This window comes from Synchiropus splendidus, chromosome 5, assembly GCF_027744825.2.
Source record: "Synchiropus splendidus isolate RoL2022-P1 chromosome 5, RoL_Sspl_1.0, whole genome shotgun sequence".
Classification (NCBI taxonomy): Eukaryota; Metazoa; Chordata; class Actinopteri; order Syngnathiformes; family Callionymidae; genus Synchiropus; species Synchiropus splendidus.
Window position 1 is genome coordinate 27,945,559 of NC_071338.1, and position 22,115 is coordinate 27,967,673.

General features: G+C 44.4%; 1 protein-coding gene across 2 annotated transcripts; it reads left to right on the top strand.

The window, feature by feature from the left end:
- Positions 1 to 928: 928 nt before the first annotated feature.
- On the top strand, positions 929 to 18,581 carry fes (FES proto-oncogene, tyrosine kinase). Of its 2 annotated transcripts, none has more exons than XM_053865518.1 (18): positions 929 to 1,220; positions 1,761 to 1,934; positions 5,728 to 5,824; positions 5,887 to 6,070; positions 6,314 to 6,451; positions 6,511 to 6,627; positions 6,771 to 6,893; positions 8,556 to 8,751; positions 11,114 to 11,191; positions 11,893 to 12,078; positions 12,237 to 12,359; positions 12,446 to 12,499; positions 14,033 to 14,151; positions 15,512 to 15,606; positions 15,671 to 15,794; positions 17,386 to 17,543; positions 17,631 to 17,753; positions 17,824 to 18,581. In XM_053865518.1, the coding sequence occupies exons 1-18, from the start codon at positions 996 to 998 to the stop codon at positions 17,964 to 17,966; spliced, it is 2,457 nt and encodes an 818-aa protein (XP_053721493.1). In that variant the 5' UTR covers positions 929 to 995; the 3' UTR covers positions 17,967 to 18,581. The 2 variants fall into 2 exon arrangements, with proteins under 2 accessions (XP_053721493.1, XP_053721494.1); XM_053865519.1 differs by having other exon boundaries at positions 11,896 to 12,078.
- Positions 18,582 to 22,115: the final 3,534 nt, after the last annotated feature.

Here is a 22,115-nt window from a genome sequence, read left to right on the forward strand (position 1 = left end):
TATATATATATAGCTGCCATCTTGGATAGCAAAATTGGTGGTTAGAATTCTCGCACTTTCCTACTGGGAAAGCCAACGCCAGGTGATCTGGGGAAGAGCTAGGAATTTCCCAGTTCCAAGGACAACTGGAACACACAGCTTTGATGTGAGACTTGACCTGAGATGACCCGAGGGCCCCTTTAATGATGAAAACTGCCTTCAACACGGACTTTTTCTTTTTTCTTGTGTTCACTAAGAATGGGAAGGGACAAACACTTCCCACTACTGTGTAAGAAGGAAGTTATGCCAACTGTATGCTGGTACTAGACTGAGTCGTGTACACAATGATCAGTGACACTGTGGAATTCACAGTCTTCTGAAATGAAACTCGTGACTCATGTGAGGGCACTAAAAATGCAACCAACACCAAAACCTCGACATCATTTAGAGCAGTGCACACGTGCCACAACACAGACGCAGGGAGAAACTACAGATCTTTTTCATTCTCTGTGAAATAATTGCGTACTGCAGCTTTGTTATTAATGTATGAAAAGCAGTGCAAATGGAGAGAGAGATTTTAAGAGCTGCTGAGGAACTTCAGTTCAGAATAGTGAGGTGCCATTGGGGGTTCATGGATGCGTTGATGGTTAATTTGAAAGACCTCTTGTTGCTCCAGATTTAAGGCTTCAGTAGACTTCAAGATTTAAGGGTGACAAAAAGAGAAAAGAAAACCTTGAACAGGAGGGAATAGATGACATTATTCGTGCTCGAGTGTTTGCGTCTGAACACTTGAATTCATCTTTCTCGCTATTTGCCTCACACTTTCAGTTTGAACTGTAACAACAGTATTCCCCCGTAAAGCACACTGCGACAAGAGGAAGTCCTGCACCGTTCTCTCATGAAGGGAAGTGAAACTCTTCCGCCATCGAGAATTCAAGTTGGTCACTACAACTGTGCTCAGTATCAGCGCTTCTCAGCTGTGAAGCAGGGGAGCAGTCTAATCCATCAGAAGACAAATGGGCTTCGGGCAGGACCTGCGCTGCCCGCAGGGTCACGCTGCCCTCCTGAGACTGCTGGACTCAGAGCTTCAGCTGATGGAAGTGATGAAGAAGTGGATGGGTCAGCGGGCCAAGAGCGAGCGAGAGTTCTCTCTTCAGCTGCATCAGATGGCGCTCATGGTGGAGAAGCTGGACCGACCTCAGCCAGGTTCTGGACTGGACCATATCAGCCAGCTGAACAAGGTGAGCATGAAGGATCATTCAGACAAAGCGGACGTAAAGGAACTCTATGCTTTACTACTCTATCTATCTATATCTATATATATGGCTACATAGAGCTGTATTAAATGGATATAAATGTATATATATATATATATATATATATATGATATGATAAAGGACAAGTTATTATCAACAACTGTGATAGTATCATATCACAGTTGTTTCACACAGCTGTCTACTTTCAGCTGGATGGTTTTTACTTTCATCATCGGTGGGATATTTTGGGAGCAGTTTTGGACCTGTTGTGGTTCTGCTTTTGAGAGCACATTGGTTGAGCAGCTGTCGCACAGGGATCCGGCTCAGGAACCTCTGGAGTAGAAAAAAGTGCAGATTGTTTCAGCACTAAAAAACAGCATTGAAATGTTGACTACTAAATCTCTTAACCTTTTATATAGTATCCGCGACAATCCATCGCATCAATACTGTTAGAACCGGCCTTTCTCCATCATCAGTTCGTGGTGCCTTGACACAGCTGTGTTTCTCTGCTGACATGTGTCCCAGTCCTGGAGCGTCCTGGTGTCTCAGACAGACAGCCTCAGTCAGCTGATGAAGAAGTCCTCAGAAGACCTGCTCAGTGGCCCTGTCAACAAGCTGGCGTTGCTCATCAGAGACAAACAGCAGCTCCGGAAAACTTACGCAGAACAATGGAGCCTGCTGAGGCAGGAGCTGAGTAAGGTCAGACACCTTCATGGGCCAGAACATTATGATCACCTGACTTATACTGCACAGCTAAGCCATCTGTTTTCACGTGTCTGTGGCGTCTTATGATCTATTCTCCCCCTGTGTTTCTTTGATTCTGCATCTTCTCGCAGTGGCGACAGAATATGACTATGACACACAGACAGGATTAAATAAGAGCGAATCACCTTGGAGGGATCTCCGTGCAGTTCAGTCGACCGCCACTAGGTGCCCAGTTTTAACCTGGGCCTGGAGGCAACAGGGACCTCCCTCTTTATCCAGTGTGACCTCTTACATCCTACACACATCCTGGAAGACATATGTGTTTAAAAATGTGTACTAAGGTGCAGATTTGTTTGCAGTTTTCATGCAGATTTGGTGGTTACAGCAAACACTTTTACTCGTGACTGGGTCTTTTTTTTATCTTCACGAGTCTGTCCTGTTGATCTTCCTCAACACACCTTGTTGTGTTTGCCAGTGGAAAGTCCCTGTAACAGTGTGCTGCGTTGCAATGCATTGAAGCAGCAGCGCTCCTTCATGACGTCCAGAACGGATTCATTGGCAAGGTTCACCTTGTTGTGAACTAACAAGTACAATGGACAAATTATCCAACCATCAAAATGAACTTCTGTTTCTGTCTTTAAAGATGAAAAGGAATTCTATGTGTATTTCTCTCGATGACTTTAAAGAGGCCAGTGGCTCAGGGAGTTTCGGAGCGGTTGGAGACATGGTGTGGCAAACGGTTTATGGGAAAAGCGTGAAGAAGCAGGATTGTACTTTGCAAGTCAGGATCACCCCCTACTGTTCGTGAACTTAGTGGCACTGCTCTCCTTAGCACATTCTTCACTCCATTTCAGTTGCTTTTTGTGCCTGTAGTCAGTCCACAGTGCACCATTCTGCTGTATGGGGGCGACCAGTCGTAGCACAACAGTGGACCCTCAGTTAGCTACAGCCAGTCGCTCATATGCTCTCTGCTTATTCTTTTACTCCCATGTAGTGTTGTCAACTCCATACCATTTTTGATACAAAAATACAAAAACATTGTGGATGAATTCACTTATCACTTGTTTTTTTCAGGTAATAATCAGTAATTATAGTGTTATTTATAGTGAACGTTCACCAGCCAATAGAGGGTCAAATACAGTCTGTTTATATATTCAGTACTTTATAATGATGGCTAATATGTTGCCAATACAGAGGTATGGGTTGTTCAGCAAAGAGCCATCCAATATTGAAATGTGATGAAACAGGAATAATTGATCATATAAGACTATTGAAGCTGTGGAGGGACCAGTCGGAGGCTGACACCGGCTCACAGAGCGGTCGCAGTCTCTCTCACAGGGACCATTTCCAGTGTAATTCCATCTCCTGATTCTAGACAGCTGTTCAACATGTAGCTTCCTTGTTAAAAGCACTGGTAGTGGAGCGGACTCACAGAAATGTGGCAGAGCTGTAGGAGGCAACTGCTGAATGGATGTTACATGTAGATGTATATTGCCGTGGGTGTGATCCTGAACACAGTAATGAGAGCCTGAACATGACGCTGTCATGGTCGGAGCCCGTGCATCAGCACTGTCAGGAAGCAGGACTCGATGGGGAAAATGATCCTCAAGGTACAGGAGAACTTTCACAACAAGTCTTGTTTAAGTCGTGCTGACAAAAACTTTCCAGTCCAGAAAGGAAGAGCAGAAGGGGCAGCACTCAGAGGACAGGTTTGAAAAGAGAAGCTGAAATGGTTTTGACATTTAGAGGGGGAGAACAAGTAGAAGAATGGGTGAAGGAACACTGGGGATGGTACTTACTGAAGAGGAGTGGAAGGAAAAGGAGAAGGTTAATGAAAGCTGCAAGGTCGTCCTTCACTGCAAATGTGGAGAGTTGAAGTAAAAGATGAGAGGAGGAGAAGAAGTAGGGCAAAGAGAAAGTGGATACACACGTTTTTATGGGTTTTTTTTCAATGGAAAGAGTCAGAATTTCTGCTGAAATACTACTGAAGTTGAGATGTTTAAAAGGGAAACTACGCTCAAGTTGCATGTCTGGTAACTTCTGTTTATCTCAGTGAAACTGATATCTGTTTCCTGTTAGTGAACTGATGTGATCAGAGAGAAGCAGCAGGTCGTCGTCGCTCATAAAGTCACCATAATATGTAGCTTATGGAAGAAACTTTGTTCATTTCAGTCTGTCATCCAAGCTCAGTCATAAGAATGAGCTCAGCGACAGCCGTCTGAACCTGACAGCTTGACAACACAAAGTGGCGTGTGAGTGCAGTTTGAGGAGATCTGGTCTGATCACGAAGAACTGTGCTGAAGCTGCTCGATGCCTTGCTCTGCTGATCATTGGATTTGGCTCTGATCAAGAGTTGCTCACCAACTGTGAAGCCTGCGGTCGGCCATTTGTTTGTCTGACATTTCTCAGAAACATTTGCTGTTGACTCTTGTGCAACCACAAGGTGTGGTTACAATCGAGAACTCATTTGATCCCAGACAGCAGCGCGCCTGTTTGCCTGTTGACTGCATCGTCCAGAGGAAGGTCTAAACACCTCGGCCTTAATCCTGCCATTTCTCCTGATCCATTACCTCCATCCTAAAACCACCTGCTGGATCACATTAACCCTAACAAGCACCCAGAGCTCCATCCTCTCTACTTCACCCTACAGCTTTAACCTTTAACGCTGAAATCCTTGCCTTAGATCTGACACTGAACCATTGAGCCTGACCAAAACCTCACACGCCACAGTCGGTACAACCCTTCTCTAACCTGAACTACCTTGGCGCAAGGCAACCATTATCATAACCATATCATAACCATATTATATTATATTATATTATATTATATTATATTATATTATATTATATTATATTATATTATATTATACTAGTCACAGCAGCCAATGACAACACAAACCCTAACATCAATGACATCCACAAAGCATCTGCACACCAGCTCAAACAAGACAAATTGAATAAATAAATACCCATAATAGACAAACAAATATCACGCCAAAATAAATAAAATAAAATATGCCTAGTTACAATTAGATTATACATTAAAAGTATGCAATAAAAATGATACATAGATAGACAGATAGATAGATAGATAGATAGACAGATAGATAGATGGGTTAAAATTAGCCACCTATAATTGGAAGGGAGGCTAAACTGGAAATCTGTTTGGACTAGTTCCTCTTCAGGAAGTCTTGGTTATAGACTAGTACATTTTTGCTCATGCCGTGTCTCAGGCTATTGAGAATTTTGGCCCCTTCCTTCGACTCCACTGCCCAGACTGACTTTTCCTTCAGGTTACCCTGAGCCCTGACATCCATCACTCTGTCCCCTCACGCTCTAGTCTTAGCTCTCAACTCCAGGTCTTCACTCCGTAACGAGGCCCAATTTTGCCATTTTGAAAGGTTGAAATTTAATATCAAATACTGAGTTGGGTGTCTAGTCCCTCTGTGGTCATGTGACTTGGCTACACATGTAGAAGACCCGGCAGTCATCAATGTCTTCAGTGTACATTATGTGTATATCATTATTCCTGCACCCCTAATACCCCTAATACATGAACAAATATCATGACAAAATAAATGAATAAATAAAATATGAGTAGTTACAAGTAGATAATACATATTATACCTGTTATATAAATAGAAATGGATGGCTGGATGGATGGATGATGGATGGATGGATGGATGGATAGATTTTAGGTTTTGCTGAGACACTTTCATCTCCTTTTTTCATGACTCGATGTTTGTAGCTTTTTTGCTGAGCTGCACTTCCTGTTTGTGTCTGCGCAGGTGACCCAGGCAGAGCTAGACAGACTCAAAAACAGCTACAAAGTGGCATCAAGAGAAGCGGCACAGGCCAAGAGGAGGTTCCACGAGGCCATCCGAGGTGCGTGGGCTGACATGGTAGCGTGCAGCAACACTTACCCACTGTCATCATCTTCTCTGCAGACAAGGATAGAGATAAAGCCAAAGAGCGATACGTGAAGGCCACAGTCAAGCTCCACGTGCTGCACAACGACTACGTGCTGGGTGTGCGAGCGGCTCAGGTCTACCACCACCACCACTTCAGTCTCCTCCAGCCGGCCCTGCAGGACGCACTGCAGACGCTGCAGCAGGAGATGGTCCTGATTCTGTAAGAGTTTTTCTAAGGTTTGACACCAATGATACGGTGGACTCAGCCTTGATAAGCCAGGAGCGGGAAGGTGGGGGTGTAGTGACAAGGATAAATAAGGCGAGGAGGTGGAGGACAGGCAGCAGGATTGTGCCGAGCGTGTGGCATGATTGAAAAGAGAAACCGTGCAGTCATGGATTTGAAAGGCTCATTCCTCAGAAGATGAGTTCAGCATCTGTGTTTTTCTTCTCATGACCGGAGCAGGAAGGAGATCCTGCAGGAGTACTTTGACATCTCCTCGCTGCTCCAGCCCGAAGTGGTGCAGATTCACAGAGAACTGTCTTGCGCCATTTCCTCCATCGATCCCTGCAGTGAATATCTGAGCTTCATCCAGCAGAACAGGTAGAACCATCAGCATTTGGTGAAGAAAGATGTGGGCTCATCTGTGTGTGTGTGTGTAGGTCCGTGGGCGAGGATCCTGTTGCTGCAGACTTTGACACCAGTGTCCTGGACGAGTCCGAGTCACTCACTCGTGAAGTGGCCCTGAACGACCTGACTGTGGACTCGCTGCAGCACAAGTGAGGATTTTCTCTCAGCTCCACCGGCGAGAGGACAATTTCCGTTTTTGGAAACCTCTCATCTCTTGGTTCCTCACCGCTACTTCCTGTTGCTGAACTACTTCCTCTCATCAATTACTTCCTCTCTGTACATCTCTGGTCAGACTCACGGCGTTAGAGGAGCAGCTTCTGGTGCTGGCTGCCACTCTGGCGTCGCAGCAGTCCTCGCTGGAGCAGCTGGAGCTGGAGCTGGATGGGGAGAGAGAGGGAGTGAAGAAAGGTCAGAGGTGAGGCCATCACAGTGGTGTCGCTTCGGCCACTCCCGGGGGAAACCATTATCAGGAGGTGCTGGAGCAATGTTTGCTAACCTCCAAGAGCGGAACATGTGCTGGTGTCGGGAGGAGGTTCAGATGCCTTACAGTCTGAATAATCTAAATCCATGTTTTATTCATTAGCCTCGGCAGAAACGAAGCGTGGCTGTGAAGCGCAAAGAAAACAATGGATCTCCTCTCACTAGTGAATCAGGAAAGACAAAACAGTGACACGGAGACTTGTTCAAGACACAAACCAGGGTTCCAACTTTTGAATCGGTCATTAATACATGATCACAAATGTTTTAGATCTAACTACATAAATTAATAACACACGCATTTGTTGGAAAATTGTTTTGTTGTAATGAAAAATGAAAAACCTGATGCGCCTCTAACTTGACCACACACCTTCACTACAGAATGAGGGAGTCATCCGGCGAAAACAAGATAAATAAAACCAAATAAATGTGCTTGAAAATCTGAAGAGCTAAAGAATAATTGTCATGAAGCTGAGGCAAAGAACATTAAAAATGTTTTTTTCTAGATTTCTCAAACACGATAAAATCATGCAAAAGAGATTGTGATAAAAATTAAAACAGTTATTTAATATATATAAATAAATCCTGATGTGCTTTTGTTTCTGCAAGTAACATGCTATAGTAGCAGAGTGTCAGTACCTACAACTGTTCACAAATTTAAATGGATTTTCTACAGGATTTTTGACAAAGCCACAAAGAAAAGCAAGGTTGAAAAACACTGCGCTATTGACACTATGGGAAGAAAGCAGAATGAGGAGAAGAAGGCAGCATGAGCAATACAAACATGATCTAAGTTCAAAGTCAAAGTGCAAACCTTCTGGATTGTTTATATAATAAATAAATAAAAAAAACAACTGTCTAAGTTTAAAGAGGCATTGTTGGCTGAACGTATGCTTTCATCCGAACATCTCCTTATCCAAGGTCACGTCAGGGTTCAGTTTAAAAATGCTAAATTATGGGTGTTTGCTGCAGCTGTTCCCAGGAAGCCACGGTTCATATTCAAATGTAAATGAAGGTTATATATGCCCTGTTTACTGTATACTGCATGCAGCAAGGCAGCTTCTTTAACCTGTCGTTGATATCTCAGCTGTCTTCTTCATCATGTTCATGTCCATGAGTTTAGATTCCCAGTCACTCCCAATGAGGACCTTCATCTCGGCCACTTCTGACTCAGCTTCCTGTGTTGCCATTCATCATGGCAGGTGTCACCACTGTCCTGAGAGCCTTTCGCTTCCACGCTGCAGCTGCTCTGACGTCAGCTGGTCACGGCCTTCATCTCTTCAGCGATGCCTTACTCTCCGGCAGGCATCGACCCTCCGACTCTGTCATCCTGAAATGAGTCATAATTATTGTTTTGCGGATCAGTTTGAATCTCTGTCCGCTTGTTTCATGGAAGCAGAGTCAGCAGCTGCCGGATGGATTGCCCTCATCAATGCGAACATTTCAAGCGCTATTTGCAGCGACAGGCTGTTTATTGACGCCTGTGTTGTGCTGCTCGCCGCTGCCATCCCTCCTGCGCCGGCATCGATCCCTGCAGTGCTTTGTGTTTACATTTTGAAAGACGTCGTAAAACACGCGGCCGTCTCCCTCCTCTGTCCAGGCTCTATCAGTTCAGCAAGAAGCACGCGCTGGAGGAATGTCGGCATCAGGTGGCGCTGTCTCAGGGCACCAAAGCCAAGCTGGAGGTGCAGAGGCTGATTCTGAAGGAGAAGCTGGACCAGCTGGGCTTCAGGGAGCCGCCCTCGGCTCTGTATCTGGACGGAGACACGCCGCCGCAGACGTCCAAGACAAGTAACGTATGTTCTCTTGCTTGTTGCTAGAATCTCACCTGGGTGTTTCAGGATCATCTGGTCATTCATTCATAGACCAGCATCAAAGTTTAAGGAAGACATGCTTTGTTTGACTATTTGAAGACAGAATTCTACCAAATGTTTTGCCTGGTGTGCAAAGCTGACCGCACGAGTAGCACGTCACATGGCTGATGAATGAGTTGAGGAAGAGCAGATCAAGACCCTGGAAGTAGCACTGAGAAACATGTGATGTTTCTCAGTGCTACTTCCCCCCCCCCGTTGTGATACTCCATGACAGATGGCGCCGAGGATGGTCACTCGTCATCAACACTTCACGTTTTGTGCTAGAAACAGTTCCCAAGTTCACTGCCAAATAACCTTTCTGATCAGTGTCATACTCCGCACTGGAGCAGCGAGATGCCTCTGACTAAGCTAATGTCGCTGGCTCTTGAGACCATCTTATCTCTCTTTCAACAGCAGCAGCAGGAACACATGACTTCCTTTTGAGCAATAACACTTGATCTTCTGCATCTGCTGAAATCATAAACCTGCAACAAGAGATCCGCCCGCCTCTTACTGGTGCTACAGTCAAAATAGTGCTACAATCATTGCAAATACTTGCCACTAAATTATTAGAAATAGATCAAGGTGCAGCTGCAGTAATGGTACTTGATAGCAATAACAATAAAGGTTGCTGTAATAATATCAACAATAAATGTACAACTTGTACGTGCTAACAGATAGAATGAATGAGAACTGTAATAGCATTAGCATTAGCAACAGCTGCTGAGTAATAACTAGAAAGATACTGGGAAAGCAATACCTCCAACAAGTTCCTCCTACAGCTATTTATTTTTGGCCCGTGTCATTGCCCTACATGTGTTTAATGTAGCAGAAGTGGTAATCGCACCTGTTTTGATGTGGTTGCAGCCGTATAACCACTTGTGTTTTAAATTGGCAACAACTGTTGTCGCCTTGCTAGCATTCATGAAAACGGTGGTAATGAACAATGAACAATAGCTTTAGAGCAACAGCTGTAAACGTACACATAGGGAAGTACTGATAAAATAAGCATTTACAGTGCTATTGTTGGTATTGCTGGTGTTACTGATGTAATAAAGAGTAGTACAGTGGTACCTTGGTTTTTGAACGTCTCAGATTTCGAACAAATCGGAGCTGGAACAAAAATTTCGAGATTTTTTTGCTTCGGATTTTGAACAAAAATCCAGAACTCCAATGCCCCCGAAAAAAGCCGGACAAAACATAACGTGCGCGGACCGATGCTTGGCTACTGTGTATAACGCAGCCTCTGTATGCAGACGTGTCCCGTTAGCTCCATTTACTGACCGTTTTTTCTTCATATTGAGGTGTAAAACCTTTCCTGTCTTCGCACTGGACCGTGGTAGAGTGTCACAGGGGAGGTGCTGGAGCGCTCACTCCAGGGTTTGATGTCCTGCTGGAGCTGGGACAGGGATGAGGCGAGTCTGGGACAGAGCCTGACTTGGTTTATGACTTTGTCACAGCCAAACTGCACAGAAGCACACATTCAGAGCTGGACACGCACCGGGCACCTCTTCACTTCTGGAGAGACGTCACTCACTCGGCAACCCCTCCCACATGCAGCGGCCACACACATAGAGGAACAGCGCACCTGCAGCACACACTCTACATTCACTCCTACAAAAGACTATTTTAAGGCTTGGAACGCATTCTTTCTTTTTCCATTCATTGTAATGGGAAAAATCGATTCAGATTTCAACAACATTTCAAACAATTCGCTTCTCGAACGGCCGTATGGAACAGATTGTGGTCGAGAACCGAGGTACCAGTGTATTGGCAGTAGCGGTGGCAGTGGAAGCAAAACTACACACAGAAGAAGCATTAGTCCAGTATCTCATCACATAGTTTTTTAGTATTGCTATTAATAGTAGATGTATTTTCACAGTTGGGGTTCTGTGGGAATAAGCAATAGCAGTGTAACATTGCCCATAGTATGTCTATTTATTATAATATAATGCAATATTTCTAATATAATATAATAGAGTATCATTAGTTTGAAATACCTGTATTACTGCTAATGGAATATGCAGTTGTTGCAGCAGTATAGTGTTTGTAGTTGTAAATAGTAAAGTATTTGACAAGGTCAAAGGACAGGCAGTAGTGATACTAGTGAATAGCAGTACACAACGTTGTTACTCTGGTCATAGTAGTAGTATGTTTCAAGGGTTTTGAAGTGCTTGACACATGAAAGTCTGGGTAAAAGTTTCCAGCACTGATGAGCAAAAACAAAGTGTGTTACATAACAAGGCTGCAGCTGATGGTCTGACTGATCCCTAATGGATGTGCTGAATGTGTTTCTCTGGACCAGAGTCCAGCGTCTGCCAAACTGCTCATGGAGGGAATCTTGAACAGTCGCAGTGCCTTGTTCAAAAACCCCAGGCCTGAGGTAGGTTGAACACTTTTGTATTGTACTTGACCCAGAAAACATCTGAGGCGTGGAGATGAGAGGGCGTGGAGCATCACTATCACCTTACCTCCATATGTCCTCTTTGTCTCGGCGTGTTGCTGAAGGACATGTGAACAGGACGGACTCGCTCCTGATAAAAGACACCATCCACGCTCTCCCTTCTGCCCTGAACTTTAATAGCAGCCTCTATTGTGCGCGGTGAATCTGAACAATTCATCATGTTTTCGTGTGACTCCCCGAAACTGAACCCCCACCCTCCCACTGGCACGCCATCCTGTTTGTTCCATGCTCTTGAACGCACCATTCGGGTCAAGTCGACTTACTTCTTTCAAAAGTCGTGAGGCTGCTCCACATCTGTGAAGTAGCACAGCGCTGTTGCCATGGAAACACAGCGGATGCATCCAGAGTGGAAAATGTATTCAGGAACTTTTTGAGACTCATCCAAAGTTCATTTTCAGCAAGAATTTCTTTTTATTATCTATGATGCTCCCGACCAGGAGTTTGAATTATTTGCTGACTCAGTGTTTTCCTGTGGGCACTTTCACTTAAAAGTGTAATGAACGGCTCTTTGAAGTATCTCTGAGTAATCTCCCCAGAATCACCCCAAATCTGCCTTCAAACGCTCTCATTATTTTTATATTAACAGCTCGGCCCTCTTTCATCCTCCTGTCTCTCTGAAGCAGGAGGCGGAGCTGCCTCTGGAGCAGCAGGGCTGGTACCATGGCGCCATCCCCAGGCCGGAGGTCCACCTCCTGCTGGAGCTGGACGGCGACTTCTTGGTGAGGAAGAGTCAAGAGAAGCCAGGATTCGTGCTCTCTGTGCACTGGAGCGGCTCCTGCAAGCACTTCCTCATTCAGAACGTAGATGTAAGTTCAACCGTAACATTATGACCAGCAGCAGTGGGGGTTCAAAGGTCAAATTGTTGGACGAGAGAGAGCAGTCCTGAGGCAGCATGGATTCCACTGTTTACTGACTATTTCTGTGTGCGATCTCCCGTGTGGCTGTCTTGTGAATGTGTGCGCAGGATTTGTACTGCCTGGATGGAGACCGCTTCCACAGCATCCCGCAGCTCATCCATCATCTGCTCTCTTCACGCCAGAACATCACCAGGAAGTCTGACATAGTTCTGAAGAAAGCCGTGCTGAAGGTAGGAAGTCTGGGATGTTTACGTGTGGCTCTCTGGTTATTGATATACCAGCCCTGAACTCTCGCCACTCATTTGATCCTCTCTAGGACAAGTGGGTCATGGATCACCAAGACGTCATCTTGGGAAACCTCATTGGACGGGTAGGTGAGCTGCACGTCTCATCTGTTTTACAAATCTCTGCCGTGGTGCCAGAATGTTTTCCCCCTCTGCTGACGCCAAAGTTCACTCGGAGAGGAACACAACCCCACATCATCTACAGCCACCACTATACTGCTCGGGTGACTACTCATACTCCCGCTAGTACTTTAGATCATACTTACATCACCTGCAAGTATTATGGCAGCAATTACCACCACTGTTTCTACGAATGCTGCTTCCACCAAGGCAACTACTGTAGCTCCACTGCTAGTACGACCTTGATCCCCACCATGACGACAACTACTACAGTGCTATGTCACTGAATCAACCACTACTTCTACAAATACAACTACTACCTCACCTAGTTCCTTGCTACCAGCTATCATCACTCAACACTACAACAAATACTAGTACTGCTTCTACCTATACTGCCACTACCTCTATAGTTAATAGTTGCACTCTGAATGATTTTCACTATTACCACTACTCCCTCTGCTGTTTATACATATACTATTACACCCACTATTACTGCTACTATGACTCTTATAAATACAATAATAATTACAAATATTCCACAAGTTTACTATACTGTTATGACCACTATTACTACTACTACTATGACAACTACCACCACAACTAGGATTACCATAATTATGTGTGATAGCATGACAATTGATACGACTACTACTACTAATGATACTACTAATACAACTTCTGCCATTGCAATACAATACAATAATACATTGCAATACTGCTTGCTAGAATATGGTACTGCAGTGATTTGAAAAAACAAAAGCAAACAAAACAAGTGCATATGTAAAAATAATGTCTTTTTTAAATGGCGTTTCATGTCCTTGTCTTGTTTGAACATAGTTTTGTTGTTTAATTTCTAATCTAAATATTTTTTTTCTCTACAATTGTCAGTCATGTTTCATCATGGAGGATTTTAGGCTCTTGCAAAGCTGACAATTACAATGTGAATTCTGTGAATTTATGGAGAAACTCCAGGTGAAAGAGCAGACGCGCATTGTGAGCATCATATACAGTACAAAGTGATCACCCAGCATCTGTTTTTCATTGTTTAACAAGCTGGACCCGCTTTATCAGTCTGGCACCAGCCTTCGATGACATTTGGCACGAGGTTCGTTTCAGCATTAAAAGCTCGACACAATATTTGGCAACGCAGACGTGTGGCTGTTTGACAGCAGCGAGTTGTGAAACTTTATTTGGAAGACATCGCTTTCAGAGTGGAGTTCAGTGATTCCAAAATCTGCGAATTATTATGAGTCTAAAAACAACCTACCACTGTGGACTGGCTATTTGTATGCACGTCTCTAGTGCAGCGTCTTCTGAACCCCCTGCGGCTGTTTTTCCACTGATTTCTCAGCTGATTGCAAATGTCACCATGTAAAAATGTCACCAGTCCACCGCAGGGCTTGGAGCTCCACCACACGTATGAGCATCATGTGCCTGCTCATTACGGACAAAACACTCAACACATGACCTCAATTGAATATTTATGATGTGCCGCGCAGGGGAACTTCGGCGAGGTGTACAGTGGACGGCTGCGCTCCACTAACCTGCCCGTGGCTGTCAAGTCCTGCAAGGAGAACCTGGCGCCCGAACACAGGAGCAAGTTCCTGATGGAGGCCAGGTTGGTGCACCGCAGGACACACAGCGGGACAGCACTGGTCCGTGCAGCACCTCCGCTCACATGGGGCACCGAATGTAACAATGGAGACACTCCTGATTCAGCAGAAGTCCTTGGCAATATTTTCACATATTTAGCAAATAGTTGTTATATTTGAGACACTACAGTAATATTACGTCCCATTGTTTCATCTCTGTAAGTGCTAAATCTAAGTTAAATCTAAATCTAAATCTTAAAATATTAAATCTAAATATTAAATCTAAATGTAAATTTTAATTCAAAATCTACATCTAAATCTTGAATCCACATCTAAATCTAAATCTATAGGGGTGTCACAACCCTTAAAACTGAGATTTAGATTTAGATTTAGATTTAGATTTAGATTTAAGATTGAGATCTAAGCTTCAGCTTTAGCTTTAGATTTAAGATTGAGATTTAAACTTTAGATTTAAGATTGAGATTTAAGCTTCAGCTTTAGCTTTAAATTTAGATTAAGATTTAGATTTAGATTTAGATATAGATTTAATATTTAGATTTAGATTCAGATTTAGATTCAGATTTAGATTCAGATTTAGATTCAGATTTAGATTTAATATTTAGATTTAATATTTAGATTCAGATTTAGATTTAGATTTAAGATTGAGATCTAAGCTTTAGATTTAAGATTGAGATTTAAGCTTCAGCTTTAGCTTTAAATTTAGATTTAGATTTAGATATAGATTTAATATTTAGATTTAGATTTAGATTTAACACTTACAGAGATGAAACAATGAGACGTAACATTAAAGTGTAGCGTTTCAAATTCAACAAATATTTGCTAAATATGTGAAAATGAGTTCTGCTAAATCAGGAAAAAAACATTGGGCGCCCCATACGCTGGTACCTATTTCCACACTCTCACTGCAGAGGCACGGGGAGGCGTCATCAGGTAGATCACTCAGCATCTGGATCAAAGACGCCTCACTCTGTCTCTGGGTGATTCAAGTGGTTTAGTTTGGAGATCCTGAGTTCCCTGCCTTGTCAGCAATGTTCAGATCTCTGGATCGCACAAGGAAATTACATAATGAAGCAGTACATCCTGCCACTCTGATCGGTGATCCAGGTCGTGACAAGATAGCTGGGAATAAATCAGAGGCGGAGGGGCCGCACTGCTACCTGAGGACAGCTACCAAGACTCTTCTTAGTCCAGTTCAAGGTTCAGCTGCGATCTTACCTGCCTCCCTCACCACAGAGGGGCAGAAGGGGGTGGAGAATCTTAGCATACTGAGATGGTTGTAGCGGACACCACGCAGTGATGGAGGTGGTGCTGTGGGAGAGCAGAAGCCCAGGCCTGCAGTCAATGTATGACTCTTCTTCTCTCCAGGATCCTGAAACAATACGACCATCCGAACATTGTGAAGCTGATCGGGGTGTGCACTCAGAAACAGCCGATCTACATCATCATGGAGCTGGTCCAAGGTAGAGGTGATAGTCCCGCCCCTTCCCTCGCCCTCTCTCACACCTCCTCCCTGTCCCATCAAAGGTGGGGATTTTCTCTCCTTCCTGCGACAGGACGGAGACAGGCTCAAACCCAAGCAGCTGGTCAAAATGACGGAAAATGTAGCGGCCGGCATGGAGTACCTGGAGAAGAAGAAGTGCATCCACAGGTCAGTCAACTGGGTTTGGCAGCTCGACAGAAAAACAAAGCTGATGTTTCTGACTTCAGCCTGGATCAGAATCATTCTGACCACCTGACTAACACCTTGTCTGCAGCTGTTACCGCCGATCAAAAGAGTTAAAGGGAGCGGGACAGTGAACTTGCCTTTTCACTGGTCTTGATGTCGTGGAAATAGCAAACTGCTGACATGACAATTTACACAGACAAAAAAAATACAAGGTGGCATTTTGGAAGCCATATTAATGGGTTCATGCAGCCTCCCTGTTTTCACTGAAGCCAATCCATGTATGCGCCCGCACACACGTTTGTATTTCTATCTTTGTGGGGACCGGTCATTGACCCTTTCCCCAGCCTCTCACCCTAAACCTAACCGTTCAAAACACATGGCTAACCTTAACCAGGAGTCTGGTTGTAATAAACTACATTTACTGAGGTTTAACCCGCTAAACATTGTGAGGACAGGCCCAAAATGTCCTCACAGGAAGGTGGCTTGTCTCACAGGTATGGCAAAACATGCCCACACACATGCACGCTTGTACTGACACACATATGTTTGTATTTCTCTCCTTGTGGGGACATTGTGAGGTCTCTCATTGACATAACCCTTTCCACAGCCTCTCACCCTAAACCTCACCATCGAAAACACATGGCTAACCTTACTAGGACTCTTAGCCTATTTATAATGAACCAGTTATTTTGACATTTTCATCCTCATCCTTAACCATTTTGCTGGTCCCCACGTGTAAGTGTGTTTCCAAGAACTGGTCCTCACAAGTGTAGCTAAAACAGGCTACACTATGAACCGAGTTTCCTCAAAATGGATTTGATACCGACTTTCTTGCAGCGAGGCTTCTGCACTCTCTGGCAGTGGAGGAAAATGCAGCGTTTTTGTTTTTTTTAAGGTTCTATTCAGGAGCTATGACCCATCAATGTGGATATTTAACGGTCGGTTTCTGTGTGGTTTGGTAATGATGATTGAACTGTTATTAAAAGAAATGATATTTTTTGGAGCAGAGCGGGAGACCTAGCTCTAGAGATTTATCCAAGAAAAATGCCACTCAATATACTACATATTATTTTAACAAGAGCCTGATGCGAAAGATTTAACAAGGAAAATCTGAACTGCAACATTGACTCGTGTCTTTTAAACGTTTCTCAATCCTTAAGATGGAAACCATTTCCAGGGGAAGCCTGGAGCTCTTTACCTCTGCTGCTGCCCCCGTGACTCGACCTCGGATAAGTGGAAAAAAAGACAACTGTTTGACACTCTTGAACATGGGGTGGAGGTTTGAGAGATGGCGCCAAAACATCAGAATGTGGACTTTGAATGCCCTTTTGAATTCCCAAAACGACTAGAGAGACTTGAATGAAAAAGAGTGTGCCATAAACAATGCGCGAACACAAACACACGGTGGAGTTGGGCGGGTTTAAATGGTACCTGGGAGGCATCTTATCATCATCAATGACAGCGTTCTCTTCTGTTGAACTCCAACCAGCTGTCAATCATCTGTGATGGGACTCGCGTCTCCTCGCGTCTAATTTTAACTGGCTCTCTCTCGCGTCTGCTCTCGCCCCGACAGGGATCTGGCTGCGAGGAACTGCCTGGTGGCGGAGCAGAGCGTGGTGAAGATCAGCGACTTTGGAATGTCCCGTCAGCAGGAGGACGGTGTCTACTCCACAGACGGAGGTCTCAGGCAGATCCCCGTCAAGTGGACCGCACCGGAAGCGCTCAACTTCGGTGTGAGATCCCTCTCTCGCCTGCGCGCCTGAACGCAATTGAATTTAAATCAACTCGTGCTGTGCTGCCCTCTGCTGGTGACTCTAGGTCGGTACACTTCGGAGAGTGACGTGTGGAGCTTCGGGGTTCTCCTGTGGGAGACCTTCTCCCTGGGCATGACCCCCTACCCCAACATGAGCAACCAACAGGCTCGAGATGAGGTGGAGAGAGGTGAGGACCACTGTGAGGCCCGGCTTGAGTTGACACCTTCTCGCGGACACTTTATTGTGACTTGTTCCAGGGTTCCGGATGCTGCCTCCACGGACGTGTCCAGAAGAAGTCAGCCGGCTCATGAGCAGCTGCTGGAAGTACGACCCGATCGATCGACCGTCGTTTAAAAAGATTAGAAATGAGCTCATTTCTATTTACAACAGGATCACGTGACACAGGTCCGCCACCGGCCAACACCTCGGTTTCAGCAGTCCGTCATATCACGTGTGTGATGACAAGATGTTATTGTGGTTTCATGAAATCATTATAATGGAAACCTTACTTACAAGCTTTATAAACCTTTATTATCTTATTTGAAAACTATTTTGGTCCAGTTCTTAGGTACCTTAAACATTTTCATAATTATACATATTATAAATATTATAACCAGTACATGTTACTGCATTATTATACAATATTATTGCATTGATTTTATCAATTGAACTATCCATAGAATTCGTTATGAAGCACATAAAATGTCAAGGGTCTCGACAGTCAAATTCAAATAATCTCATTTGGACAGCAGGTGGCAGCACTGTGACGCATGAGCAACACAGTAAACGCAGAAGAGAATCAGCGGCTCCTGCAGTTCTTTGTCACACCACCATCATCGCACGGTAACTGCTTGCATGACAAGGTGGACGGTCACAGTTTAGTTGGTACTTTCAAGCCTTATCTGTTTAGTTCGTTGTGTTTTGTAAATTATTTGTCTTCGTTTTTAATGTATTTATTGATCTTTAAACGGGTTTTTGAGCTGACCTTTATGCCAGGATCTTATTTTATCTTTTCCTTTTTTTTAAACCCTTTTCATTGTATTTTGAGTGGTTTAGTTTAAATTAAAATGTATGCTTCTTGTCAGTATGCCTCATGCTTTTTTATTTGTTGAAGTAAAACAAGCCGCCTTCCCGACACTGTCCCTTTGTGTGTTTAAGATGTTTAAATACACCTGTTTTTTGTGCCCTTTGTCATCAAACTTTCAAAACTTTCTAACTTTCTTGGGTGGCAGCATGTTCACCTGCTTACCTCGGTACATACTGCTGAGAGTATCTTGCTCGGACTGTCTGTGTGAAACCTTTTCATTTCTCTCCACTGTCTTGGAATGTTCAGTCATTTAAAAGTGTGTGTTACCATCAGGTTATTAAGTGCATCAAAACATCAAGACATACATTTGAATTTTTAAATATCTTTTTCTTTTTATTTCCATTCTGTTAACCTATGATAGTTGAATATTCATTGTTATGAATATTCGATAGTCTGTAATTGACTATTTGAAATTGTTGAAATTCATTGCGCCTATTCAGCATCTTAAATTAACTCCATCACCGCCTCCCAGTTTCACCTGAACAAATCAAAATCAATCAGGCATCACAGTTGTTCTCTAAGAGAAGACATCATGTACCATGAAGGGAGATCAGGCAGTGCTGTTACACTGCAGCGTTCTCAGTCATGGGGAGGAAAGAGCTGAGCTAAACATCAGCCAGAATGAGTTCCAGAAATTTTTAGAAATACTGCTCCTCTCAGTTGAGGCCCAGACTTGTCGTCATGATGTCCAAATGGGAAGAGGCCACAGGTCAGACCCAGGACATGCTGTAGAGAATAATTGTGATACAATTATATAACATCCACGAGTAGTTTATGCAGCACAGGTGGTTTATTTTTTAGAAAAGACATGACCACAAACTTTGTTCTGTCCACCTGTAGTGGCAACGGTTCTCCAGCGCTTAAGTCGTTGGAGTTCATGTGATGTATGTGGAGTTCCTTTTACTATCAACTGCTGTGTGACATAAGAGATCCTCCAGGTGTGGACAGGTTCCTCCTGATGGACACTGTGTAGTCCTCTTATCAAACCCTTGTTGCTGCTGATGCCATGAGTCACAACAAACAGACCAGTCTCCAAGGACATGCGACTCTTCCTGCTTGCTATCAGCGTCCAGATCGCACCAACACACATCAAGTCTCCCTCAGGAGGGAGACGAATGTGTCAGTGTCAAAAATGAATGTAAACATCTCGTGACAAGTCACAAAGGTGTCTGTGGTATTTGGCAGGGGAGTTGAACCCCCCGTCCCTCCGACCTCCTCGTGAAACCCGTGGAGCTATGTCATAATTTAGACAGCTTTTGAAGAATTGTTCAAGTGTTTGTAACATGTGACTGCAATGCTGTGTGAAGCACATTTTACTGTCTGAGTGGCGACGTGGAGCAACAAATAACATTTCGAAATGTAGCAAGAGAAAAGGGGTGTTTCTTCTTTCCTCCACCTGAGATTCAGATCTTTTCCCTTCGTGAAATATAATAAGTTGCCAATCTGGGGTCGACATGCTCTCAACACCTTAAATTGCACTTGTGCTTTATTCTCTGACACATCGGATGCAGTTTTTTTTCCCCTATTTCTGCTAAAGGAATTGGTGGAAGGAAGATATGTTGACTTTGTATCTAAAATCATTTTATACACATAAAACATAAAAAAGTGTATAATACGATGCGTTTGATTAGTATTAAACACTCCTCACCTCATCATCGCCACTTGGGGACTTGGCGCCCGAGAAGGAGACCAGCAGAGGACTTGCACCACAGGTCAATAAGCTCACATCAAAAAAGGTCGCACCAAACGCCCTTCTCCCGGATGAGTTCTGACTGAGGGATCCTGCGGTGCTCACAGGCCAGTGAAGAGATATAATCCATCCACCTGGTCCTGGGTCGACCCCTCGACCTCCTGTCAGCTGGCCATGCCTTCAACACCTCCAAAGGGAGGCCTCCAGGGGGCATCCTCAACTGACTCCTATCATCGCGGAGAAGCAGTGGCTCTACTCCGGGTCTCTCCCGAGTGACAGAACTTCTCACCTTATCTCCAAAGGAGATGTCGGAGAAAACTCATTTCAGCCACTTTGATCCAGGATCTTATTCTTTCGGCCATGACCCACAGCTCATGACCATAGGTGAGGATGGGGGTGAAGATCGATCGGTAAATGGAGAGCTTTGCCTTTTGGCTCAGCTCCCTCTTACACACAACAGTTCGGTAGAGCAACTGCAATACCACCCCTGCTGCAGCGATTCACAGACCACTCTTCAATTCCCCTATTTGAGAACAAGACCTCAAGGTACTTAACTTCTCTACTGGAGGCAGGAACTCATTCCAAACCATCCTTATCTGGTTAAGAACCATGGGCACGGACTAAGAGGTGCAGATCATCATCCCAGCCGCTTCACATTCAGACGCAAACTGATTCAGAGCGGGCTGAAGGTTGCACCGTGATGAAGCCATGAGAAGCAAATCATCTGTAAATAGCAGTTTGGAGAATGCATGGAGGAAGACTCTTGGTCGGCACCAAGGCGCGTACCTCAGTCATCATACACAGTCTTTATTTAATTAATGCAATATTTCAACTTCAGCCTACTGTGCTGGGATGGTACAAGAATCTGGAGCAAATCTGAAGAGACGTGTCAGTAAGGAACACTCATTAAACACACCTTAAACACACATTAAACTCATTGAACCAATTAAACATATCAAATAAATGAAGTCAAGCAGACACTCAACCGCAGTGTCAAAAAGAATGTCATGCATTGCGCAAAAGATCTTACAGCTAATCCAATAATTAGATGAAAAACAAAGGCGTAACTGTCACACAAACAAAAGAGATGAACCAATTAAAAGACGCTGAAATACTGTGCGTGGCAACCGCTGAGAGAACAAGGTGCACCACCTGGTCCGGGACGCCGGCGCTGATATGCATGCATCCAACTGCTGGTGCAGGTAAAGTCACGGCCGAGACACAACAGCACTGCGTGTGCAACCAGGCTGGTCGGGCCTGCGGTTATAAACAGATCAAAAATCACACGATGCAGAAGTAACTTGGCGGGCAGTGGAGGTGAGACACCTCCTTCAACACAGGGTCTTCTTCCTCCAAAGTATTGGTGTCAGCAATAGCGTGGAAAGGAAGGACGGACAGTGATGGTGTTGCATATGTACTAACAGTGAGTTGGGGGTCTTGCTGGAGTATGCGAGTACCTAGACTTGGGCTTGCCACTCGCTTGTGTAGGGAGGCGGCCAGTGATAAAAGCACCAGACAAGCACCAGGAAGGAAGGCAACTGAGAGGCAGTGCCAGGGGGCTCTCACTTGGAGACTGCCTCAACCTTGTAAAGGTCAGTAGACACGCTGTGAAATAACAAGCCCTGAGGCCTTTGTGCTGGAGACGGTCTAAGACAGGCCTGGCCAACTCACGGCTCCCGAGCCGCATTCGGCTCTTTCCCCAGTTTCATGCGACTCTTCACCAAATGAACTGGCCGCGATTTTGGTCAAGTTGCTGTTGAGATGATCGTTTA